Here is a 27,076-nt window from a genome sequence, read left to right on the forward strand (position 1 = left end):
TTTCACTAACCCAAATCTCTTGACTAAAAGCATTTGCGATCATGAATTGCTGATTTAATAAGCTCAAAATGTTGAACTAGAAGGCACATTAAAAAAAATGCAAGACAAAAAAGAAATTGTAGTGTAACATGTAACTTTTCATTTCATCATTTTCATATACATTTTCATGTACAATGCAATAATAATATTTTCAAAACTGCTATCAATCTCTGTTTGCAAGTCCTCTAAAATTTGGATGCTAAGGATCGATCCGAAGAGCCAACAATAATGGTTAAAAATTGTTCTCCATAAATTTAGTGGGTAAAGATGTTGAGGAGAGTGACTCTAGTCTTTATCAGACGCTGATACATGCAAGCCACTCCCTCCTCAATGGCTTCCATGCTAATCTCCAAACCCTTCAATCTTTTCTGCGCCATTTGCATAACTCTCCTCTGGACCTCACCATCTTTGCTCGAGACTTGCTCACAGATTGCCTGAACTGACAAATCTGCACTTGAAACCTCATTACCATCCTCTTGAATGTCAGAACAAACTATCTTCCCCTTGTGCATCATTTTTGAGACCAAAGACCACCTACTAGCGCTTGGTTTTGAAGGTTGAGCAGAAATGAACAAAAATAGAGATTGAAAAATGGAGACACTAATGAGGCTAACTTCTCTTAGTAATCCAACTACAACTGAAAGATGTTGGTCTTGGTCTAACAGAGGAGAAGAGATAAACTTGTCATTGATCATAACCCGCTTTAATGCACCATCCAAACACTTGTTGACATCCTTCTTCACCACCTTTCTCAACCGAATGTAAGTCTTAACATTTGCTTCAATGCTCGACTCTCCACCGCTTTTCCTACGCAAGGCCGATTGAAGATCTTGTCCACCTTCTTTCATCATTAACAAGAACTCCCTTGCAACAACACACACATCCAACAATCTCACCGACTCGTCGATCACTTCTTCGACTAATTTTTCGTGTCGATGATTAAGAAGTGATTGTTGTGTTAGAGGCAAGTTGATTAAATCATCAAAGCAGTTATACAAGTCTATAAGACCAACCAACCCCAATTGGATTGTTTTAGATTTCATACACGAAATAGTTGACGATGATAAAGTTTCCCAAGTAAACTTTAGATTGTTTAATTCTTCCTCAACTTTTAAAGCACTTGGGTTTGATCTAGGAGGAAAACTTATTGATCTCATGTGATAACTTGCCATCTTTTTCTTTGTTTTTGTAAAAGGAAAGCCAAAAACTGAACTTGTAATGCTAGTTGTTTGATGTTATGTTGTGATGATCCTTTAGCTAGGTATTTATAGAGAAACAAAAAATGATGGGGGACAAATACCGATAAAACAATCACCCCATAAACTTTCATCCAATGACAGTATGGGCTCGTCTCACTAGTGCACACTTGAGAGTGTACTACTGTGTACATGATTCGGACAACAATTTAAAACATGATATATTTCAATTGATTTGTGAAACCTGAAATATTTTCGATATTTGGGTTTTCTTGTCCCTATGATTTTGGAACAATCAAGGCACCACTAATTGATCTTCCAAGCACTCCTAGCTATCTCTTGAAAATGCAATCATAATCAAATCGTATTTGTTGATAATGACGTTTAAACAAAATCAATGATGCAACAAACTATGACAAATTGTTCCGACAATGGTCAGACCACTGTTCATCAAGTTGGTGAGGTCTCTAGGATGTGCAATTGTTTTTTATTCAAGGGCCAGATATTAGTGGGTAACAAATAAGTCAAAGGTGTGGGTTTAAGCAACAATTTCATTTAGCCACCTGGTACATTTAATGGCCACAACGAGGACCAAATCAAATGGATTTCTCTCCCACACCTCAATTTGTTGCACTTGCACAGCTGCACCAAGTTGTAGTTTTTTTTTCTCCCTTTTTCTGGTTCTGTTCTACATTCTTAATTTTCTACCTATAAAAATTTACAGAAATGTAGAAATGCCAAAGTGAATTGCACATCGCCCAATATTGTGCAAGGGAGATATTCCTCATAAGCCATATCAAGATACATATAATGCTTTCAAAAAAAACAAAAAAAATTCCTGCCTGATGCCTGAATAAGAGGTGCATTCACAAAAATCTATTCCTGAACCGGTTGGGTTCAATTCCAAACTGGTAGGTCAGTAAAGGTTCTTCAAAAGCACTAATTGTGTACAACCACCGCGACAATATGGAAATAAGAAAATCGACCATTCTACATGATGTTGTACAAGAACATTTTCAGGGCCCACTTAGAATCTCAAGTCTATGGACTAACTTATGTACAAATTTGCAACTTGTAGACAAAAAAGAGGTTTTCTCATTAACAAAACCGTAGTACTATGTTCATTCCCAATGTCTCATATGCTAAACACTAATCCAGGGATTATAAAATTTCATTATAATGTAAATGAAAAATTAAGGGTGGAAAAAAGGGTACTGAAATGGGAGACAAATGAGTATGTGACAACCTGGATCATTTGTAGTCTCTTGCTAGCTGATTAATTCTATCATGGATTAATAGCTTTTCAGTATCCCCAATTCCCAATTCCATAGTTATATTAGAAATTAAAAAAGTCCATGAAATGATAATTTGTTGGCAAAATTGTGACAATGAATGATCAATTATGATTTACTTGTCATAACCCCGAGTTCTAAATTCCTCCCTATATTGCTATATATATTGATTGTTGCAAACATTGTTAAACACACCAGCTTTTTCCCTGAACTGACAAGTTTGGGTTTCAGTCTAATTCCTGGGAAGGATTGAAACATGAGTAAAGGTACTTCAACAAATCTTTTAAGAAAACCTAATTCACATGTCAGGTCTGTCAGTTTGCCAACAAAATCTCATCCCGAGTTCTTACAACTTGAGGAAGAATTGAATAAGATCAAGGCTTGGGAGTTAACGGCAAAAGCAGCAGTGTCATCAACGTCTACTTTTACAGCCAACACAATTCAAGTTGGTTTGGCCGGCCTTGGCGAGGTGTACAGTAGCTTTGAGGAAGTTCTTAGTTTGTCTACCACAAAACAAGCCCTAGTGGGTTGCCGTCAAAACAAGGGATTGGTGGATGAGATTCTAGATGGGACACTTGAAGCATTGGACATATTCAGAACTATAAAAGATGCTTTACCGTCAATGAAGGAACAAGTTCAAGGTCTTCAATCAGCTCTTCGTCGCAGAAGAAGATCATCAGATGAAGAATTCGTGAGCATGGAAAACATGGCTGATGCTTACTTCTGCTTTAGGAAAAAATTGAAGAAAGATATGACCAGCAAATGCTTAGCATTATTGAAGAAGATGAGTAAACAGTACTGTTCTTCAACTCTTAATTTAGCACAAGATCATTTGTCCATGGAGGTCAGGTTATTCAACGAAACTAGAGATATCACCATCTTACAGCACCTGTTGTCATTCATGACTACTCCAGTGCAACCTAGAAATGTGAAATGGGCATTGGTTTCAAAGTTGATATATAAACAAGGACGAGTAGCATGCAAGGGTAATGACAAGGCTAATGTGAGTGAGGTGGAGGCTGTTGATGTTGCATTACTAGATACAATCTCAGTTAGGAAAGTTTCGAGCAAGGAGATCACAAATGAGAAATTACAAGCTGCCAAGAAGTCGTTGGAGAAACTAGAGAATGGGATTGATGCTGTTGAAACTAAATCAGAGGTTACTTTCAGACGCATAATCCAAACTCGAGTCTCTCTTCTTAACATGTTTGCCAACTGACGTACTATATTTAGATCTAAGTATATCTTTCTAACTCTCAAGCACATCATTGGTTTCCGCATTTTAAAGGAAACGCCTATGTAGTGTGATCAGTATGTATAACTACGATTTTAACAATTCAATATTCAATTAAAACTCATTTTTATTCATATATCTTTATTCATAAGCAAGCATGTAAATATAAGATTGAAATGATAAGCAGGTAATTAGATATAATGTTCTCAGTAGTTTTATAACGACCAATTACCACCAAAGTATATCCAATAACAATCATCTTTTGGTTGGAACTAATAAAGATTTAGGGCTTTGATTTCATACCTTGTAATCCAGTAAGATTGATTGGAACCAGAATACGTCTTGGTTATGAACGTCAAGCAGTTCTCAGTTGTTGGACCTCCTTCAGAAGCGTTTCAGATCAAGCCCACTGTTGAAGGTTCAGCTACGGACTTTAAGTCACTCCTCAAAAACCATAAGTTGTAGTTACTGGGCCTCAGACCACACCTGCACCTTTCTCTGCAAAGCTGCAGCTACAGAACTTTAATTTACCAATACACAACAAAGACACAAAAATTACAAAAAGTAAAAGGGAGAAAAAAAATGTTCCAGGCTAACTAATTATAAGCTTTAAGTGTTGATCCCTATAAGTAATAAATTGGCAAACTAAGCCCATAAAACCTAGGTGGTGGAGATCACAGATCCGAACAATAACGATAACACAATATGGACTATATGATTTAGTCTTCGCACTAAACAGTTATCCTGGGCCTGGGAAGACCATTTACGACGTTCATACTTATACAATGAAGTCGTAAATGAATAAATGATGAACACTAATTTTGGGCATGCCTAAAACTTTCAAGGCATACAAAGGACTAGTCCTAACTTGGGTGACCTTATAAGGGGTACCCTATGAGGTGGTTCAATTACCTATATGCCCTTAAATTCTCTAAATTATTCTATCCCTATCCCTAATACAAAAACCTATAATCAATAAACCAAAATCAGTTTCATATCCCTAACCCCTTCTTCTTCCTCCTCCACAACAGCGGAACCCTTCTTCTTCCTTTTTTTTTCATCGTATCATCGCGGAAATTTAATCGTCGATTCGTGAAAATTTAGTCGACGATTAAACTCATCTATATGATGGTTCGCCGTAAGCCAGTATCTCGTTCTAATCGAGCGGTTGAACAACCCATTGAAGAAAAAGAAGATTTAGAGAGTGAAGAAGAAACTCAAAATCAACCACAAAATCAACCGGAAGAAGAGATTGAAGAAGAACCAACTCCACAAATGAGAATAAGAAGGTTAGTTTTACAAACCCATCTCGTATTTGATGTTTTTGATTGGTTTGATTGATTTAATTCGTCAAAATCATGTTTCTGTGGCGGTTACAGGGTATGGTTCGGCGCAAAACAAATCTTAGATGTGCGCCGAGCTGTTCTTGAAACTGAACCCTGAAAGTGCATTTGAACGGCTCGGCGTATATCTGAAATCCGTTTTGAGCCGAACTTGGTGACACAGAGACTTATATTTAGGATCGGCTTATTCGATGGTGTTAGTTTTGTGCCGAATATGTTTTGTGAATTTCAGAAATTTTGCATGTGCGTAGGATCGGCTTGTACCGATATCCTCAATATGTGCCGAACCGCGAACAATATTTTAACCCAAAAATTAACAAATTCATGTTCGGCTCAGACGATAATCATATTATGTGCCGAACCTTGAACATAAGAGGTTTCGGCTGATACGATATTCTCCATATGTGCCGAACCAGTAACAATATTTCAACCCAGAAATTAAAAAATTATGTTCGGCACATACGAATTTGGATATGTAAGCCGAATTAGTAATGATTCTATTCCGGGCTATTCAGGATGTTGTTCGGCTTACTATGAAACTTTCATATAAGCCGAACTAGTGTCTAGCAAAAGGGTGGGAATTGGAAATTATAGGTTCGGCGCATGCAGTAAACAGATTCAGTAAGCCGAACCGTTCATCAATTGGTAGATTCGGCTCATAGATGTGAGCCGAACCTCAACCTGTTTCGCCGAACCATGATTCATAATCTAAGAAATCAGCCATTTGGGAATCATTGGTGTAGTTGATGTGTATTTTCCTAGGTTTTTTAGATGATATATGACCCTCCTCATCCTCCATTGAATCAAGAATTATAATTTTCTCACTTTCTCCTTCTCTTTCTCTCCTTCTTAACCAAACCAAAACTTTGATTTTTTTTTCCTCATATTTTTCATCTAAACTCTTATAATTCTGAAAATTATCTTAATCTCTAAACAAAATATTTAATCACTAATCAAGATTATTAACACTAATACGTAAATGGCAGATTTGCCATTAAAAAAATTTGGGTTAAGGGGTTATCTGATTTTGCTATTCAACAACCTTTTTTTGTCTTCATTCAGTATGCCTTGAAAGATTTTGGTATGCCCAAAATTATGGTTCTAAATGATATAAATCCACCAAAAAGAAATTCAAGTGGGATAATGCAAAACCAAAATAGGGGCCTTAAATTCTTATTCTTTAGTTTAAAATAACTGATGAAAGAATCAATACAAGAGAAGATCATCAAAAAGCTAAATATTACTCCAGAGTCCAGAGAAAGAATTCCATTGGCTATACTAGTACAGTATTCACTATAGTAAACAAATGGTAATTAAAGAATTTCCTCAATTAATATGTGGATGTCAGTGAGAGGTGTACTAGAAATGAACAAGTCTCCGAAACTAAATCTATTTTTAGTGGTTAAGTATATTGAGCAATGAAACCCTAGTTTGAATTAAACGTCTAAACATGCACTCCAATTCAACTTCAAGACCTTCAATGGCACCTTCCAACACTTCTAACCTCTTGTTTGCAGTTTGAATTTCAGACACTTTCTCACAGAAATTGTACTCGTGAAGGGCAACAAAGGTATCTGCATCCACCCCTTCATCCTCATCTTCGAACACATTGGCAACTCGTTTAACTCGCATCAACTTCGAAATGAAAGATCTCTTGTTAATTATTGGTTTTGCCTTAGGTGTAGACATCAAAGACAAAATCGATTCAACAACTGATATAGTTGCCATCCTCACTTCCCTAAGCACAGTTACTACTACCAATAGATTAGGGTCTACGTGTGAAAGGGAAGATGATGATAATGAAAATGGATCACATTTCATGCCTTTCAAACCTTCCAGACACTTGAACAGCCCTTTCTTCATATTCTTCACAACAGAGGTATCACAACCACCGGTAACATTTTCGTAATTGTTATCCAAGCTAGATGAGAAAGAAGATTCACCTACAGTTCTTCTCCGTAGACCAGATTGTAAATCTTGAAGATGTTGTTTTGCTAGCAACATAACATCCCTGGTTATTCCGCACAAATCTAACATTCTTAGAGATCCTTCGGATACCTCATCAACCCATTTTTCTTTTCGGTTGCAGATAATTGCTTGTCTGGTTACTGGTAAACTGAGGATACCATTGGCACAATCTTGTAAATCTCTCAGAGCATTGAAGTTCAAGCTCAAAGTTGCCATTAAACTTGTATATCTAACAGCAGAATATAAAGGTACTTGTAATACCCAACAGCAATATACAGATGTATATTGTAAATATTACACTCTAACTTCTTATCAGTCCTTCTCTGTGGTTGAGTTGAAGAATATGAAGATGATGATGAAAAATTGTTGCAGCACTTGGTCTTTAATAGAATAATTCTCAAGTTCTCAAATAGGAATTAAGAGGCTCATTCAGATCTATAAAAGAAAGTACGGAGAAAGTCACCTCGAATGCTACGTACGGACAGAAATATAATTTAAGTCTAATAACAGCACATACAGATTGTCTAACAGAAGACACAGGGAATCATCCAGAATGGACAGGGTAAGAAATAGACTATATTTCTAGCTGCCAAGGGGATTTAGTTGGTGCTTGTGTAGAATTAATAATGCAACATTAATATATGAAAACTATATTAAAACCAACACACGAATGGGGTGTAACACCTCTTTTTGTCCTCTTGCTTATCTGGTGGAATAAAGTAATTAATGTATAATTAATTTAATTTTATAAACAAAAAAAGGTTGGATAATGTTCCTGAAACTAGATAAAATATGTTAACAGTAGAACTCTGTCTTCAAAAGAATTGATCACATATAAGATGAAGCAATTTCGAAGAAAGAAGCTTAATTTGGGAGCTACTAGGTGGAATGTGTCCTAAGTACAGTTTTACCCTATCAATCATGGGAACATATCATTTAAATCAGATTGCTATTTGCTTACCAACTGTACCAAGATTTTGTCTTCAGCAATCCAGCCAAAATTTAGAAGGGAAATTTGGATCTCAAGGATAAGGAATACAATGTACATGGAGATAAAGATTGAAAAGACTGATTTCATGAGAACATATTCGGTGGCTAAAGAAAATGGAAACTGATGAGAAGGTTCTAAACGCGTGGGAGAGATAATTAAGTCAACTAATACTGAAGACAAATCTTAATTCTTAGCAGGAGCGACAATGAGGAATTTTTTCTTCATGAGGTTTTATTCGCGGTGATGTTACCACCGACTAAACCATCATTACAATAAAAACAACAAACTCCTACAGGAAACAAAACACAATGCTTTATCATCAAAAAGGGTTAGCAGTTCACCTTGTTCACTACCAGACTCCCACTAAGAGACTAATAAGTTTGGCATGTGGGGGTGAAAGTGAATGTGAAAGAATGTCTTAATAGTTAATAGTAGTAGCATGAGCATAAAAAGTGGTTGAAACTCGATATTAACAGTCTAAGTCATACCCACTAAATCTTTATAATTAAAAGAAAATTACCCGGAACCAAAAAAAACTATCATCCTATACTCAGTTTCACTACAATTATGTCAGTCAAGCTGTAATTGGATCTGACCTGAATGGCCGAGTTATGCTACAACAAAAGATACGATATGTATGTTCAAGTTGAATTCCAAGGAAGATAAGTGCTTCTTGTGATGATAAATAAATTTAATAATTGTAAACATGATTTCTTAGGTGCAGTGCAGTCTGCACTTAGCGTAACTACTAAAAGGTAGGAGGCAATGAGACGGAGACCTCACCCTGAGATTATATTAGTGAGAGAAGTTCATGGCAGCTGTGCTGCACGAACTGATGACTAGTAATTAGGTAATACCTTTTATAGGTGGAATTAAGCTGCACATAAAATCTCAAATCTGATCACCCAAACTGCCCCTAAACTAAGCTGATCAAAGTCTTCGAGTTTTAACAAGATTAGAAGCAGACAGCAGTCTGAATATGCAATATTTATGTCTTTCTACCGAGTAGGAATTGCTGGTACTAACAAAAACCAGCTAGCCAAAGTCCATAGAGTTTTCTAAATGACTGGGAAGGTGGACCGATGAGTATTAAGTGATGAACTTTTGTACTTTCTAAAACCATCTGCTTTGATCTGACCTAGTCACTTTTCGTTTCAGCTACGAAAACATAAAGCAATTTTCTCATTGTAAAACTACTCCTACTAAGATTTAAATCCAACTTTGCAACATTTCCATATGAAACACAAATACTAGAGACGGTTACGAGATACATCATACCTTTGCTAGCAAGAAGCTCTTAATCTGCTTGTAGGATTGTATCCATTGCATTTCAGTTAGTACAACCATTTGCTGGAAGATAGGCAGACTTTCTCTGCATCGCGGAGACATGACGATGGTCGGCATTAAGAACCCACAAAAAAGAAGCTCTTAATCTGCTTGTAGGATTGTATCCATTGCATTTCAGTTAGTACAACCATTTGCTGGAAGATAGGCAGACTTTCTCTGCATCTCGGAGACATGACGATGGTCGGCATTAAGAACCCACAAAAAATTATGACATATATTTTAACAAGCTCAGCCTCTCCCGCTGATCTCGGATGTGTAGCTGCATTCACTGGTTCCTTTTACACCTAAATATGCACCAGCATAGAGAACTAAACCATTACAAAATGGGAAAATGAACTAGCGAGAAGCATCTAAGAAGCAACAGACTAGTAACCTGCTAAAAGTTAAAGTAATGAATCTCCAAAACATATCAATGCTAACTAAAACAAGTTTATCCTAGTATTCTATGTTTTCTGACAGATAAATCCAGTAAGTAAGCAAATAGAAAATCCAATGGAAGTATGTGAATTAACATGGGTTGCATAAGTCTCAGAATGATGGCAATATTGCATAGAAAATATTTCTGACACAAAAACAATGACTCAGTGATCTTACTTCATCTATTCTGATTCAGCCCAACTTGGCCATCAACGCTACTGAATCTCAATCTTGGAACTTCACAGATTTTACTAATGACAAACACTACAGACTTCAATGACCTGGGTGGACAAGGTATTTGCTATTTTTCCTGGTAAGGCACGAGTATTGAGAAGTCATAGGCAAACCTTTAAACGTGGCAAAGCAAACCTCACAAGCCCTATCAAAGATTATCACCAAATCCTTTTAGGTTACTGTTATAAGCAGGTCATCAAGCCAAACAGACAGCATTGGACTATCAAGACTCAAAAATAATCTGCACATAAGTTTCCATTTTATGAGTAGGCATCGTGCAGTTAGATAAGTGCACCAACGAATCGTCAACTAAGATCCACCAGAAAACATTATCATTGGACTATATTACCAAACAAGAAAATAGAAAATACAGATAATTTCACTTTTTGTTCCAAAATTTATTTCCTGACACCGTCAATCAGTAGCCTATTGAATCGCAAACACTGAATACTAGTACAGTGATAGTATCTAAAATCAAGAATTTCAAAACTACAAAATGATAAAAAAGATACCACTTAAGCAATTCCTTGAGCTTTAGCTTTCTTCAGCCACTTAAGTTCATTCTCCAAGCCCTCATATGCAGCAACATCTGTCAAACTCTTACTCTCCACCACATAATCATAAACTTCATATGCTCCTGCAATTCTATCCTCCCTACACAACATCCTAACAAAAGTAGCATAAGAAGCTGGCTCAAGTTTCATCTCTTTATATTTCATCACCTCATACAACTCCAACCCTTTATCCAACAATCTCGACTTGCACAATCCATGAAGTAAAGTATTATAAGTAACAGAATTAGGTTCACAACCCTTCCCCTCCATTTCCCCAAGCAAACGCAAAGCTCCAATTGCATCTCCTTTCCTACACATCCCATTCATTAAACTCGTGTACGTAACCGTGTCTGGAAAATGGCCCATTTCAGCCATTCCAGCCAAATATTTCCTAGCTTCGTCAAGTCTTCCCACCTTTGACAACCCAAAAATCATCGTATTGTAAGTCACAACATCAGGCTCAATACCTTTTTCCATCATTTCCTTATAAACACCAACCACCTCATTTCCCCGATTCAGTGTGCAGTAACCCTTCATGATTGTATTATAAAGAAAAGCGTCGGGTTTAAACCCGGCTTCTCCAAGCACTCCAATCAATCTTCTTGCTTCTCTTAAATTCTTCCTATTACATACACTATCAATCAAAATTGTGTAAGTAACAATATCAGGCTTCACCGAAAACGAACCTCTCATTTCGTCAATGAAACCGTAAACACTGTCTATCGACATAGTTTTACACAAATGCCTAATTAAAAAATTGTAAGTAAAATTATCAGGCGGTGAGTATTTCGCCGATAACTCCTTAACAAGCAAAATAGCACGTTCCTCTCGTCCAACGGAACACAAAGAACGAACAGCTAAATCAACTGTACCATGACCAGGAGAGAAACCATCAGCAGCCATAAAATCAAGCACCTTACGGACAATGGAGATGTCCTCAACAAATTCCAAATGTAATTTGCAAGGCTGACAAAACATGACATTGTAAGTTGAAGAATCAGGAGAAAATGAAGGTTGTTTCATTCTCATGTGAGCAAGGAAAGAAATGGAATCATCTAATGTTGCAACTTGAGAGTAGGATTCAAGGAGGGAATTGTTGTGGCGAGTATCGAGTGGAAATGGAGAAGTAGAGAGGATGTAATCGAATGTTTTCTTTGCATCAGTGAGACTCCGAGAGGTGAAAATGGGTTTAGTTGATGGAGAAGGTTGTAGTGAATTTTTCTTTGTTCTCTTATCAGGTGAAGCGAGATACGGTTGCTGTGGAGGTGGTGGTGGTGGTGGTGGTGGAGTAGAGATGAGTTGTTGAGTGGGAAGGGGATGATTTTTTGTTTGGTAATTGCGTCGGAGGAGGTTTAATGGTCTCAGAAACGGTGGGATCTTCTTCCCCATTTTCAAGAACAGAAGCGGGGTTTGAGTTTTGGGGGTTTTAGCTTTTAGGTATGGTGGTGACGGATCGGATGATGTATGGCTGGTTCAAGTCGGTTTATATACCGTGTGAACCGAGTTTTTGACTAAAATAAAAAGAGGCGCCAACCAGGTCAACATTAAACCATATAAAGTTATAAACTCTCGACTCCTCGAGTAGAAAGAGAAAAAATACTCAAAGAAGCAGAAGAGTTTGATTAAGCAGAAAAGAAAAACTACTCAAAGAAGAAAGAAACAGAGAAATCCATGGCGGACCAAGAAATCCCCGAAGATGCCAATGAACGTAAGTGGATTTTCTCTTGTTTTAACTTCGTTTGTAACGTGTCAATGAGAAATTTACTAAAGATTGATTATACAGAGTTTACGATCCATCTGTTAAAGCAAATTTCTTTGAATGATACGGAAACAAAGACCGATTCATGATTTTGTTACTTAATTTGTCTTGTTTTGTGGAGTTTCAGCTTCTTTTTGTAATTGAGTGTGAGAAACTTGTAGTGTGTGTTTGGGTAATGTTGGTATTCTCTTGTATGGATTTAGGTTTAGGGGTTTTTGACAAGTTTTTGATATTGGTGTTTGTGTGTTGTTTTTGTGTTCAGACTGTCCAGGTCCACAATCAGAATCAGCTGGAAAAGCTGATTCTTGTGCTGGATGCCCTAATCAAGAAATTTGTGCTACTGCTCCTAAAGGACCTGACCCTGGTAATTAACTCTTTTTCTTCTTCTTCTTTTCTGCCTTATCTGTTACCCTAATTTGTGCAATTACAGTAATACGGAAATTATTGATTACTAGAGTACTTATTAGGTGCTGCTCTTCTCAGAGTGGATTACAATTTGTTAATTTTTGATTACTAGCAGAAGAGAGATTTCTCTTTCTGAAGCTTAAAGTTATTGGTGAACTATTTGGTTTGAACTCCGTGCCAAATTAAAGGTCGATGACAACTTGTGACATGTATCCAGTACATCTTAGAGAGCTAGTTGGTACATAAGATTTCAACTCAACAGTTGTGCATTGTGATTAGGAAGCTTTAAAAAGATCAGTTGTTTCTCATTGTCTTAGCTAGTATTTCGTGTTAGATTACCTTACCTTGATTCATCTTATTAATTCTGTGACTGTGGCTCAACTAAAATTTAGATCCTTTGACCAAATTATATAAAGACACAGTTTCTTAAGTTTATTTCCAGAAAGTATCTTTCAAATCAGTACCATATTAAGATGTGAATAATTTCTAATGATTTTAACACTTAACCCAAATGACAATTACCAAAACACTAATATATCATATCCACGAATGAATGGTTTGTTGTGTATGTCTTGGTCTGAACTATTCATACCTTGAACACATGATACATTTAAGGCGGTACCACCGCTAAAACTCATTCATTTTCTTTGAATGTTTGGTGGATTTCCTTGGCCTAGGGATAACATTCATATTGCTTTATAACTTGTGGAATTACAGTAGCCACCGTACCTTTGTTTAATGTGACAGCAAGAGCTAAGATTTTATCACTTGGTCATCATGAAGATTATTGTGGACATATATATATTTAAGCTGGTTTTGTATTTGGCCACTCACTTATTTTTTGGTTGGTAAACTGTTTAGAGTCATATACTCATACTATTTTTATTTTCTTGCTCGATTACTCATACTATATTATGATGTCAAAAGTATTATTTGGTTGATCGAAAAAATATTAATTAAGATAGGTTAACATGTATACAGGTGAGTACCACGTATGTAAGGAAAACTCAACTTATAAAACTGTAATCAGATGGAGTAGTCTCTAGCTAGCTCTTAGGATATATCTATAGTTCTATGCACTTATATATACTTCCCAATCAAATAGTGTGCGGGTAAATGACAATTAGCCTAATACGGTTTATATGCATCAAAATTATTAAGGGTATGGACAATTTAAATTTGTAAGTGGAAAACAAAGTAAAAGTTAGTGTAGAGAAAGGGGGAGAAATGTGGTGTGGGATGGGATGAAAAGGATCAAATATGGTCACATGGCATCAAATATGAATTGCATGTTTTGTGATTGTTGCTTATTATTTAACATCATTGTGCATCTTTATCTTTGCTCAGGTAAACTCCATGTATCATAAAGCCTTTAGTGGTTCTGTCAGTGACATGGGGTTAGTCATTATATGATATTGGATACATATATATAGCTGGATTGCACCAGATAATGGATCCAGAGCTGTGTGGGTGAGATCACATCTTAATTTTACATCGAACCATGTCGTTATCTTTCTAGATATTCTAAGAAGGTAATTAAGGTTCTAATCTATGTTTAAGTCCAAATAGATTAATAAGTTTTTATTTTCTAGATTAGTCATATATACGGAGGTAGAATAAGTTTTTGTTTTCCAGAATAACTATACATACGGAGGGAGAACAAAAAACAAAAAGCCAAAACGTTAAAGCTAGTTAAGTTCAGTTTGTTTTGTTTAGGTACTCAGTTAGCTAGAAATTCGTTTTTATGTGGGCTACACAGTTAGTCGGGGAAGAATTAAGGGGCAAGGCATAATCTCAGCCGGTCAAATTCTGATAAATCAGGGTTATAACAATTAGTCGGGCACAGGCACGATTAAGGGGCAAGGCATGATCTCAGCCGGTCAAATTCTGATAAATCTTGACCGTCCTTTGTCCATCATAGACACCACCTTTCCTTACTAAAGAATATAGGTGGTAGAGGAAATAGAGGAAACAAGTAAACTATTATAACTTAGATATGGTTTGTGGTCAGCCAACTTAATAACGACTTTTACAGGAAAACATAGCATGTAGTACTACTTTTACATTTGAGAAGATACTCAGAAACTTGAAAACTTTCACTATATAGAGTTGCTTTAGAGTTTGGCACCATTTCAAGGTTGTTATGAGAACAGAAAAAGATCTATGATTCATTTGCTTCGTTAATCATTTGATCTAGTTTTGTTTTCTTATACTATATTATTCTAGTGTTTCTTATCTTCAGCTTTCGTATTTGAAATTGGTATTGATCTTTGAATCCCGAGATTTCTATAGTTCCACGTCATTGTTCATTTTCTTCTAAATTTGGAAAAAGTTGCTTACAATCTGTGTTCAGTTTTCTAGTTTAAGTAATTTTCCACCATGTGAAATTGTGAAGGCATGATCTCCTAGTCATTACTTGGAGAAATAGTTGGATTTTTATCAAGAAACCTGACTGATTCTCGGATGTAGTGGTATTTAGACCTTTTATTCGTCATATATATGTCCAAACGCGGGTTAGTGGGAAAAAAAGAGATATTTTGTAAAAGGATTATAAGTATATTTCCTAATTAGGATCCGAGTCGTGAAATATGCAGTTGATGCATTAGGGTCATAGACTAACCAAAGAGGTGGTAAGAAAAAGACGTGTATAACATTGTTTGGGGACTCCAAATATAAAATTCTTAGTGTTTACTACTAGTATTTTTCTATTCTTTTTGCTACATGTAGTATTTGTTTTTAATGGATGAGGTCAAGTACAATACCAGCGGGTTGCCTGACACATCTATGTCATACATTTCCCCAAAAACAGAACCAAAAATGCCTCTTCCATGTTATGACACATCAAAAGGAATGTTTGAAGTTTGAACTTATGGAAATAACATGTCTTCAATGGTTTACCTTATGCTGTATCCTTGTGTTTGCAGACTTGGTTGCAATTGCAGAACGAATGGCCACTGTCAAGCACAAGATTCTTGTTTTATCTGGGAAAGGTGGAGTTGGCAAGAGCACGTTCTCTGCACAACTTGCTTTTGCACTAGCAGGCATGGACCATCAGGTGGGTCTCCTTGATATTGACATCTGTGGCCCAAGCATTCCAAAGATGCTTGGTTTGGAAGGTCAGGGCATTCATCAGAGCAACCTTGGCTGGTCTCCTGTCTATGTGGAGTCCAACCTTGGTGTCATGTCTATTGGTTTCATGCTCCCTAACCCAGACGAAGCTGTGATATGGAGAGGTCCTCGGAAGAATGGTATTATCAAGCAATTCTTGAAAGACGTACACTGGGGAGAGCTTGATTATCTAGTGGTGGATGCTCCTCCTGGCACCTCAGATGAGCACATCTCTATTGTGCAGTTTCTTCAAGCAACTGGTATTGATGGCGCAATCATTGTCACCACACCACAAGAGGTATCCCTGATTGATGTTCGCAAGGAAGTGAGTTTCTGTAAAAAGGTTGGAATCCGTGTTCTTGGCGTTGTCGAGAACATGAGTGGGTTGCAGCAACCACTTGCAGATGTCAAGTTCATGAAGGTGTCAGGGAAAGGGGAGGAGACAGATATGACTGAGTGGGCATTGAAGTATATGAAAGAAAATGCTCCAGAAATGTTGAATTTGATTGCATGCACTGAAGTTTTTGATAGCAGCAAAGGTGGTGCAGCGAAAATGTGCAGGGAGATGGAAGTTCCATTCCTTGGAAAAGTTCCCATGGACCCAATGTTGGGAAAGGCTGCTGAAGAAGGACGGTCATGCTTCGCTGATCAGCAATGCGGTGCCAGTTCAGCTGCGCTCAAAAGAATCATAGACAAACTGTTGGAGGACCCAACGATGTCAGTGTCCATGATGGATGAGGGTGCCTAAAGCAATTCCCACTAGAGTTTGCGGAACTCGTTAATTAGGTTTATTATTTGGTTTTGGTTTTAACTGATCAAAACGTGAATTATAGCCAATTTTGCTTTTGTCTTAGAATGAACTGATAAAGGGATTTTGTACATCTGTATATGTTTATACTTGGTGATAAAACAATAATGATATTTCGGATATGATTGGTCTGGTTGTTCGCTGCACCAGTTATGGTTTTTTGTGGCTTGCCATTGGCTGAAACATTAATGTTGCGGCGCAACAAGTTCATATTACCTCACACTTGCAACAACATTCTGCGGCATGCCAAAATAAATGATATCTTTTGTCTTTTCCCATTTCAAATCCAGAACTTCATCCATATCCATATTATTATACATTGACTAAATTTCCTCAGGACAAACTACAAAGTTTACCGAGTATTCTGGCAACAAAGATGAAAACATTAGCATGACAAAAAGCATCAATGAAACCTACTTTACGGTGTTCAATCTTTGTTAGACACCTTAATTAACAATAATGTACCTGCTCGATCTTTCCACGAGATGTTACTACTTTTGGTGAAAATTAGATTAAATATATTAACAAATTGATTAGCGACTCATGTTTCAAAATTAGCCTCCACCAACATGTTTATATTAAATTAGGCAAACATTATGACTTTAATTATCATTTAACCAATCAAACACAGGATGATTCACGGGGTGCAATGTCATAGCATAGAATCTATAGAGAAAGAAGAGTGATATGTCTTCCCACTAGCTTGCCCACCAATAAGTTAACAAGTGATGGAAATTTAGTTGGTCCAATGGTCTTCCAAGTTGCGTGTTAAACTTTACAGGCAATGTGGACGGATGTATCTAAAAAAAGTAACTAAAAGAGGTCGATTAGGACTAATCACATTTATGTCTGAACTCTGAACTTTGCAATCAACCAATTATAAGTCACTTAACAGGAGAAAAATAGCCAGCACTAACCATAAAGCACCAACATGATTCATAGTTTAGAAATCAACAAGTTTGAAAATTATTCTTCAAAGTGCTACTCTCTCTGATTATTGGGGACCCTCCTACGATTGAGCACCACCATTCATCATTTATGTCTTGGTAAATGGGATGTTGGTCCAAAGATGGCTCTAATTCTAGGTATAGTTTGTAGACCACATAGTCACTCTCAACATTGAATAGTCTTATGATACATAATCAAAGTTGCCAAAGTTTTACTGGTTTAGTTCCATTGCTCGTGGTGGGGGTGGGGGGAATGGTAAATCGTCTGTACATGTGGCACGTGTTTGGTGCAATATTATGGTGCTCAAAATGGACAAAGTTCAAGTGGCACTAGATTCTAAAGTCACGTACAATGTAAACAGATTTGATTGATTATGGGAATGAGACAGACAACATGCCTAAGATATTAGGCATATACTACCACCACTAACTTATTGGTTAACCCTGCGGTACTGCCCAATTATTGCCAGGGCAAAGATGGCATCAATACTGCTCATGAATGCTGCTCCCTTTGTCCCGCCAAAAATATTTACATTACATACTCAAGGATGGCTTCAATGCTCATGGATGATATTTGATACCCCGTCCGTCCAAGGGAAAGTGATATTTTAACTTTTACAAAAATCCTAATTTTTGGTCCGGTTTATGTATTGGATAAATCATTTTTTGAAAATATCAGTTTTCCTGAGACGGAGGAAGGAGTATAAAACAACTGTTGACTTTCACAAAAATCTTTATTTTTCGATAAATCATTCTATAAAATAAACCGGACATTTCATAATCTAAAACAAACATCGTCACAAAAAACTAGATTATCATGTTCATACCCACACGAACGGCGAACTCATAGAAAATTTGAATGAATAGAAAATGAATTAATTATTTCATGTCAAATTGCAACCTAATCACTTACCTATAAACAGCTCATCATTCACGTACAACAAAGAAGAAAAGGCCTCCCTCTTTCCTTTTTGTTTTACACGTACTTACGTAGTACTATGATCAGTCATGCGTACCAGTTCAACTCTTCAACTTCAACTCTCTTTATATCTCTTAGTTTCTTTCCCTCTCCGTAGTATATGTACTCTGGAATGGATATAATCCACATTTCTCAATAAATTCTCACCCTCACCGATCCAAGTTGTAGTACTGCGATCAAAAAAAAAAAAAGCATAGAGAGGGAGGGAGATATGGGTGAAGAGGAAGTAGTAGTTTTAGCCAAGTCGAGTAGGTTTAGAAGGGTATGTGTATTTTGTGGGAGTAGTACTGGTAAAAAGAAATGTTATAAAGATTCTGCTCTTGAATTAGGACAAGAATTGGTAAGCAACTTATTGTTCGTTGATCATTTAGAGATTTATCCATTTTTAGTGCTGATGAATTAACATTAGTTATTTGTTTGCATGGGAAAAGGTTTCCAGGAAGTTGGATCTTGTTTATGGAGGTGGAAGTAATGGGTTAATGGGTTTGGTTTCTCAAGCTGTTCATCATGGTGGTGGACATGTCTTAGGGTAATGAAAGAGATTCTAAAACCTCAGTTTTTTTTTTTTTGGCATCCTGATTTGTACAATTCTGATTCTTATCAAAATACTTGATTCAGGATCATTCCAAAGACTCTGATGTGCAAAGAGGTACGTAATTTACTAATTACTAGCAATAATTAGTTATGTTTAACAGATGATCAGAATTAATTGCATAGAGTGACATGTAAAATACCATAATGAGCAGATAATTGGAGAAACAGTTGGAGAAGTAAGAGAAGTAGCAGATATGCACCAGAGAAAAGCTGAAATGGCTCGTCACTCTGACTGCTTCATTGCCCTACCAGGTTCTTATTATCTGATTGATTCAATAAAGAAAAAATGTTATATACATTGAGAAGTCATAATTAATTTACTATTGCTGTAACTTATAGGTGGGTATGGAACCTTGGAAGAGTTACTGGAGGTTATTACCTGGTCGCAACTTGGTATACATGATAAACCTGTGAGCAATTCTATCTTTAAAAAGAAAAAAAAAATCTAACTTCTGTCATTGAGATGTCATTTTTCCAACTCGTGCATTCTTTTTTCCTTTCTTTTTTTCAAGTCAACCTTGACGGTTGGCGGAAACCAAACAAGAGGATGACCTTTAAACATTGAAGTCTTCACAGATTTTACCCATTGGGGCGAGAGAATAGGCAATAGAGCTGTACTCTTTGCTTTATTTGTACTACTACAGGACCAACACGTACGCAACACCTAATTCAATATATCCACTTGCAGGTGGGATTGCTAAACGTTGATGGCTACTACAATTACCTACTTACATTTATAGATAAGGCCGTGGACGACGGCTTCATTAAACCATCTCAACGTAGCATTATCGTATCAGCTCCTAATGCCCATGATTTAATGCTCAAGCTCGAGGTTTTTTTTTACTTTCTTTTTCTTTGTATTTGTGGTAAAAAACACTATGTTTGTTAGAGTGAAACCTAATTACATTGTTTTCTTGGTGTAATTAGGATTATGTACCTATGCATGATGATGGAATGATAGCTCAGGCAAGGTGGAATGTTTGAGTTAACCAGCAAGTAGAGAAATTAACTCCTTGGTGAAAGTTAAAGGGGTTCCCTAGCTTTCCCAGTTAGATATTCCGAACAAGGACAACTTTGGGAAAAGTCAATAGTGAGATCGCAACGACTTTCCCCCTGTTGAAATGTAAGGCTGATGTCGAACAAAAAATGGCGCTAAGAAAAGTCCTGGGTGTCTGAACATGGTATAGTATACTATGGTACAATATATGTTAGGGGACCATTTTCGACTTGTAATTTTTTGTTTCGTGACAGTTGTTAACGTACAGTGATTATCCAACCACATTTATCACATAGGTAGTTTGAGCGCAATCCATTTATTTAAAGCCTATTACCCAAAGATAAATTCGGGCTATTTTGAAGTAATTTCAAAAACTTTTTATCCACTTATTTTTGTGAACCCGTTAATTTGTCCTTTACTAATTAGTGTTGAATATATGAATATTCACAATATATTGATATTCATATCCACAGGTTATAGCATAAAAAATAAACATAAAAAAATGGCAATTTGTGTCGCCACATCGACCAATTATGCGTTTATGTTGAAAAACTTCAAGCACAATCGGCCATTGTATATGTAACGCGCGCGTTACAGCCCTATAGGGGTCACTGTCCATCTAAAATAGACCCATCAAAACAAAATCAACACATAAATCCCATTTTTCCTAAACTGTCTATATCACCCTTCCGTCTATTTTCCTATACCGTCTATTTTCTTCGGTATCATTTTTGATTCTATTTCAGAAACCAGAAACCTAACTCCCTCAAAACACAGAAATCTCAGATCTATATTCATTTCGTAGCGAAAATAATCATCTGATTCTCGATTTTACCTTCTTCTGTTCTTCAATGGTTACGTAGAACAAATTCTGACCTAATTTGTGGAAAACAACAAAAATGGCGAAGAAACGTAATCAACATGAGAAAAAGAGAGATGAAAAGCTAAAGAAAACTGCGAAACCACCTCCAAAAGGTAATAAATCGTATGAATTCTTATTCTTCAATGGTTTATGTTTCATTTTTTTCAATTGAATATGAATCAAAATATTATTGGGTTTAGATTTCATTTGATTATTTTGGGTTTTCTGTTTTCTTTTAGGTTTCATTTGATTTCAATTGAAAACTAATTCAATTTTGGGTTTAGGTTTAGGTCTCATTTTGATGAAATCGTACTTCATAAATGTTGTATTCAGGTTTCATTTGATTATTAGGTTTATGTCTCATTTTTCTTGTGTCTTCTTTGGCCGTGTTTAGGTTTCATTTGATTTTTTTTCAATTTTGGCTGCTAAAATCAACTTTGATGAAACCAAAAATGGTTCCACCATAACTGATGATGTTTGCTAAGTGATGTATTTTCAAATGATGTTTGTAGTTGTAGTGGTAAACAGGTTCTTTTCAGACTTGTGAAGGTAACAAAATTTCTAGATTTAAATAAAATTTAGGAAAAATTGCAAACTGAAGTAAAATTTTATGGAGAAATAGGGGTTAAGATTCCACCAATCAACAATACTTATGTGATCTAATATTTTTTTACTATGCAATTTAAATAATTGGGTTGATTCTAAATATTGCCAAGAGCAGATTTTCCAAAATATCAAATGTTAATCACAAGTATAATGCATCAAAAGTCTAAAACTAAGCATGCATTATCAAGGGAAAACACAGTTGATTAATAAAAACCATTTAAATCATTTTTATCAATGCAATTAATCATATAAAAATATTGCATAAATTAATAAAATAGAGATTACCACATAATTATTGTGAGAATGGCTTCCTCTGTCACCCCTAGGATTGGGTTTAGCTCCTCATCTCAAAAACACACTCACAAGATGTATTCATGGCTAAATAAGTGTTTTTATTGATGAAAATAATTGATAATTGAAGTTTGTAACGCTGTTATACTGTTGCAGCGTCACTGTTACAAAGGGGTAGTGCTGAAAATAATCGATACAACACAAGTGCTGTATAACAACGACACAGAGAGTTCGCTGTTTGCACTGTTGAACTTCGGTACTGCTGTAATGAAGAACACGGGATACTGCTGTTTAAGACTGTTAAAGAACGACTGACTCTGAGAGTCTGTTCTTCGTGTTCTTGAAGGTCTTCAATGGCTGGCAGCAGCAGCAACAAAATCTCTCTGTAACTCGATTCTCTCGTCTCTCCTGACCTCTAAAATCTCTCCAAAACTTTTCTAAAACTTTTCAACCCTTCTATGACTTGAACCAACTCTTATATAGTCTTTTAATCCCCAAAAATCTCTACTGAATCCGACTTTTTCTTTTCTTTTTCTTCTCTGCGCTGTTGAGAGAATATCTCTCTCTGATCTCCCTGTACGCGTTTATGAGCTATTCTATTGCCCCAAAACTCTCCCAAGACTTGAACAAGACCAAGTAGAGTTTTCTTTAGCGTAAAACTCTCCCAGAATCTCCTCAAAAAAAATCTTTGAAACGTAAACAGAACCATACGTGTCCTATTTGGACTCTGATTTCTTCTCCCGGCTATTCCAGCCCAATGTGATCGATCAAAACACATGTACCAGCTCTGTTTAGTCCATTCACATCCAGCCCAACTGATTTTGGGGGTTGAATCTCTTTAGAAACCGTCCATTAATCGAATCCAACTCTGCCAGTAAACATGCATGAAGTTTCCCGCCAAAACATTAATTTGAAAACGTGAAGAAATGTGATCTCCCTCTATCCAGTTCTGGTGTCCCTTTAGCAGCTGCCTGGAAATGGGTCACCCCTTAGTAATTAGGTTACCCCTTATCCAAAATCAAGGGTCCGTATAGAAAGTGTCCTCTGGGGCATTTTCCGCACTTTTTTCGGGGTTCCTCCGGGGTATTTCTGGGATACTTCCGGTACACTTCTGAGGCGCTTCCGGTACGTTATCAACGGAGGTCCAAATGCCACATTTTTAGCCAAATTCGCCGCAAGAGATTATTTTCCAAAAACACCTACAAATACATAAAATAACCAAATAAGTATCATATCGAGTACTAACAATATATACAAATGAGCTATATTATACACATAAATGCGTCTATCACTAAGGTATAATCTGGCCTTTTTGATGAAACCCTTTTTGGTTTCATCACTTTTCTACTTTCGTTTCACCATAACCATGTGTTTGTTTGATGTATAGACTACTCTTGAATATGCTGGTTGAAATTAATTTGGTGTCATAGATATGAATTTTTGTAGAAAATCGATTATGAATATTAGGTTTCTGTTGTTTTGTCACTGATTTTTCATAAACCAATTTTGGTTTCCATCATCTTCATCAACATATGGTTTTATCATTTTGATGGTTTGGTGCTACTGGTATTGCATATGAAGGATGGTTTGGTGCTACTGGTATTGCATATGAAGGAACTGATACAGAATATAATCTGCTCTTTTTGATGAAACCATTTTTGGTTTCATCGTTTATCTTTGTTAAATTAGGTTTCATTAGAATTGATTTGATTTTGTTGGTTTATTCATGTGTTTTTGAATAAACCATTGTTTGTTTCATCATTTTTACTTTGTTAAATTTGGTTCCGCTAGAACAGTTGGCGGTGTTGGTTTATTTTTGTTTGACTAAAATCATTTTTGTTTTCATCCTTATTGTTGTTTTCAATTAGTGTTGTCTTTGATGAAACCTATTTTGTTCTCGTCATTGATTTTTACATTTGGAACCTGTTGTAGTGGTTTTTAGTTAGTGGTTTCATCTGTTTTTCATCCTTATTGTTGTTTTCAACTAGTGTTGTCTTTGATGAAACATATTTTGGTTTCATCATTGAGTTTTACATTTGGAACCTGTTTTAGTGGTTTTTAGTTAGTGGTTTCATCTGTTTATCATTCTTGTTGGTGTTTTGAATTAGTGTTGTCTTTGATGAAACCTGTTTTGGTTCACATATTGTTGGGACCAGCTACTCTGTTGGTGTTTTCATTTAGCGCTGTTTTTTTATGGAACCAATTTTGGTTTCATCATTTTCATTTAGTTAATGGTTTCTTTGATGAAACCAATTTTGGTTCAGTAAGTATTTTTATATGCTTATGGATTTCTTATGTCTTTCACAACAGGGAAAAAGAGATTTACATAACCATATACAGGGAATGTAGGAGATGCAATTACATGAAGAACTCGTTGAGGGGAAACATGAAGTCTCCTGAAGAGGATACATCAGAAAAGATGTGAAACATGAGAGTAAAGCTGGCACTCAAAAATCATGATGACAAAAACATATCAATAAAGACAATAGTGTAAATATCAACTAGTTGTAATTGGATTTTGCAGTATTATATGTTTCCTGTCAAAATGCTTATAATAGTTTCTAAAAGATTTCAATTGCTTATCAATGGTTTCAATTGTTGAATTCATTTTTTCTTGTCGAACTAATTCAATTGTTAAACTTAAAATAGATTTAAAACTCATATATGAGATATGAACCATGTTTTGATGAAGTTTCAATTGTGAGTCTGTGCTAGTTTATCTGTAGAGGAAATATCTTGATGGTAAGAACAACTACCAGTAACTATATGTAAGAAAGTAATGTACAAATATAAGGTTCATACTGCAGATGAAACCAAAGAAGCAACAGTAAAAAATGATGAAACCAAAAAGGGTTCCACCGAAAAATGATGAAATCTATTTTGGTTCCAGCAAATTATAAAAGCCTGCAAATCTGAGAAACTTAATGTAAAATGAAACAAACATGAAACACATGTAGCAAATGAACATGTTTAACTATAAACAAATGTAGACAAGAGAATAAATGTAAAATAACAGTCAAAGTAAATATGAAAAGAGATTAAAACATATTATTCTAAACAAAAATTAAAGCCGAAAATCGACGAATTGTAGTCGAAATGACTTCACATCTGTTGTGTAGTGCATGTCCTTTGATTCTTTGTTGTAGAAATTAACTTCAAATTGTTGGGGTGTATTTGTTGCCAATTCAGCACCACCACCAACCAATAGAATCCCCAACCGCCACCTAGCACCAACAACACCACCACTAACCAGCACCGCCGCCACCAATATCAGCACCCATATCGCCGCCGCCGCCACTACCACACACCATCACAATGACATCAGTTTTGTTGATAAAAGATGAAACCAAAACAAAAGCCGGTTCATAAAAAAAAAACAACAACAAATATTAGATGAAACCAAAACTGGTTTCAACAAAAAAGTTATAATTATATCACCAACAAATTGGCAAAGAGACGAAGGGGAAAAACACCAACCCCTGGCAGGTATCTTGGACCTAAAAGTGCCCATGGTGAGAGCCTTTCCTTGTATTGATGATGTCTGTAACAACAAAAAGTACTAAAAGAGAAGCAATTTACTAGCCAGAACTGTGCGGCCACTGTCATCAGATTCATTTGGAACAATGGTTTCGTCCAACAATAATGCCTCGTAATAATAAGAATAAACAAAGAACTCAATATTACATGTTGAATGATTTCGAACAAGAGTAACATAGTAATAAGTTTTAAGAATTGGTAGCTAGCTTATGATTATTCAAATGAGAATGATTTCATTCACTCACATGCCAGTATCCCTTTTCACTAATTGTAATGCTTTGGGTCTACACCTCCAAAGACTATATCACCTTTATCCTCGTCATTGGCATCTCGATTTAACCAAAATGAAAAAACATCTTCACATACTAAATCTTGAGCAACCATGTTGTGCCTACACAATCAAGAGAATCTTGTTAGGAACAAAGCCAATTGTAGCCTCAAGAACTGAAAGTTTTCTTCTTTTGGAAATCGAAAAGGGGTAAAACAGGCCACAACCACCAATAACTTCATTTCATTAAATTTGAGCTCGCTTTAAATTTAAACAACAACATACTTGAAACATGTATCAATTCATCTCATTAAAGCTCAATAATTAAACATAAGAAAACCATACAAAGAAATAAATTCATCTCAAAAATTCATTTCATCAATCCAATTCATCTCAAAAATAAATTTATGAATCTGTTTAAGCCTATAATTAGAATATCAAAGGAAAAATTGATTTAATCATCGTTTGAGACTAATTATTCGTTACCCTAGACCTAGTTCATCAAATCGAAAACCCAATTGACATTTGAGACCTGTTTTTTTGACCTCCAATTTGAAAATAGATAGATTAAGAAGAAAAATCACATCAATCTTACACAAAATAAATAAATCAAATCTCTAGATTTAGTTCGATTTTCACCTTTTTCTTTTCCTCACTTCTAATTCTCGATCTGTATAAATTTATGTTGGTTCGGTATTTGGAGGTGTCGATGTTGGTGATGGGAGAGGAAGTAGAAAAAGAGGCGATGTTGGTGGAAAATCTGGAGAAGACTGTGGTTCCGATGGTGGTGCGGGAAGAATTGGAGGAGGTTCTTTTAGTGGTGGTGTGAGTGAAGAGAGACTATAGATCTCGTATGGAGAAGAAGAAATGGATGGGAGGATAGGATGATAATTTCTTGAAAATGAAATGGATGTAATTCACCCATATTAACAGATTTGGGGTTTTTGTATCACTTTTGGGGAAAATGGAATTCTTATAACTCTCAACATATGGGTGGAGTTTGTGTACTCCGAATAGTATTACCTTGGTTTTTTAGAGCTTAATATGTTGTATATGTCCATATTGAACGATTCTCAATTTAACCACTCTTTAATCTGTGTATTCAAATCCGTAATCATTTTATATAGCCATACTCGATTCAAAAATGATATAATTCCATACTTAACTTTCAGTTGGAGTAAACATCATATGTAGCATTAAAATAAGTATCAATTCATACTATTCTATGATCGAGTAAGATTTCGCTAATCCGAAAATCATACTAAGAATCGGCATATAAAGAGTTTCATATCAACTGACT

The 27,076-nt window shown here is 35.9% G+C and overlaps 6 protein-coding genes across 8 annotated transcripts; 3 read left to right on the plus strand and 3 right to left on the minus strand.

Moving 5' to 3' along the window:
• Positions 1-293: 293 nt before the first annotated feature.
• On the minus strand, positions 294-1,211 carry LOC113345520. Its single transcript, XM_026589315.1, has one exon. The coding sequence runs from the start codon at positions 1,209-1,211 to the stop codon at positions 294-296; it is 918 nt and encodes a 305-aa protein (XP_026445100.1).
• A 1,572-nt stretch (positions 1,212-2,783) lies between these two features.
• LOC113345608 lies at positions 2,784-3,746 on the plus strand. The gene has a single exon (XM_026589386.1). It carries the CDS (start codon positions 2,784-2,786, stop codon positions 3,744-3,746), a length of 963 nt encoding a protein of 320 aa, XP_026445171.1.
• A 410-nt stretch (positions 3,747-4,156) lies between these two features.
• Positions 4,157-12,050, minus strand: LOC113292342 (pentatricopeptide repeat-containing protein At2g17670-like). 3 transcript variants are annotated; one of them, XR_003331797.1, is made up of 3 exons: positions 10,574-12,050; positions 9,342-9,694; positions 4,157-4,267 (listed from the first exon to the last, which is right to left on the minus strand). XR_003331797.1 is itself a non-coding variant. In XM_026541443.1 (2 exons), exon 1 carries the CDS (start codon positions 12,002-12,004, stop codon positions 10,577-10,579), a length of 1,428 nt encoding a protein of 475 aa, XP_026397228.1. In that variant the 5' UTR covers positions 12,005-12,050; the 3' UTR covers positions 8,132-9,694; positions 10,574-10,576. The 3 variants fall into 3 exon arrangements, 1 of the variants encoding a protein (XP_026397228.1); XR_003331798.1 differs by lacking the exon at positions 4,157-4,267 and adding an exon at positions 8,132-9,221; XM_026541443.1 differs by lacking the exon at positions 4,157-4,267 and having other exon boundaries at positions 8,132-9,694.
• On the minus strand, positions 6,500-7,288 carry LOC113345733. The gene has a single exon (XM_026589425.1). The coding sequence runs from the start codon at positions 7,286-7,288 to the stop codon at positions 6,500-6,502; it is 789 nt and encodes a 262-aa protein (XP_026445210.1).
• A 155-nt stretch (positions 12,051-12,205) lies between the features above and the next one.
• LOC113292368 (cytosolic Fe-S cluster assembly factor NBP35-like) lies at positions 12,206-16,831 on the plus strand. The gene is made up of 3 exons (XM_026541444.1): positions 12,206-12,323; positions 12,637-12,738; positions 15,704-16,831. The coding sequence occupies exons 1-3, from the start codon at positions 12,287-12,289 to the stop codon at positions 16,633-16,635; spliced, it is 1,071 nt and encodes a 356-aa protein (XP_026397229.1). The 5' UTR covers positions 12,206-12,286; the 3' UTR covers positions 16,636-16,831.
• Positions 16,832-18,353: 1,522 nt separating this feature from the next.
• LOC113292384 (cytokinin riboside 5'-monophosphate phosphoribohydrolase LOG5-like) lies at positions 18,354-20,551 on the plus strand. The gene is made up of 7 exons (XM_026541445.1): positions 18,354-18,961; positions 19,053-19,150; positions 19,240-19,270; positions 19,368-19,467; positions 19,555-19,625; positions 19,904-20,047; positions 20,143-20,551. The coding sequence occupies exons 1-7, from the start codon at positions 18,833-18,835 to the stop codon at positions 20,197-20,199; spliced, it is 630 nt and encodes a 209-aa protein (XP_026397230.1). The 5' UTR covers positions 18,354-18,832; the 3' UTR covers positions 20,200-20,551.
• Positions 20,552-27,076: the final 6,525 nt, after the last annotated feature.

The sequence above is a fragment of the Papaver somniferum genome, chromosome 1, assembly GCF_003573695.1.
Source record: "Papaver somniferum cultivar HN1 chromosome 1, ASM357369v1, whole genome shotgun sequence".
Taxonomy (NCBI): domain Eukaryota; kingdom Viridiplantae; phylum Streptophyta; class Magnoliopsida; order Ranunculales; family Papaveraceae; genus Papaver; species Papaver somniferum.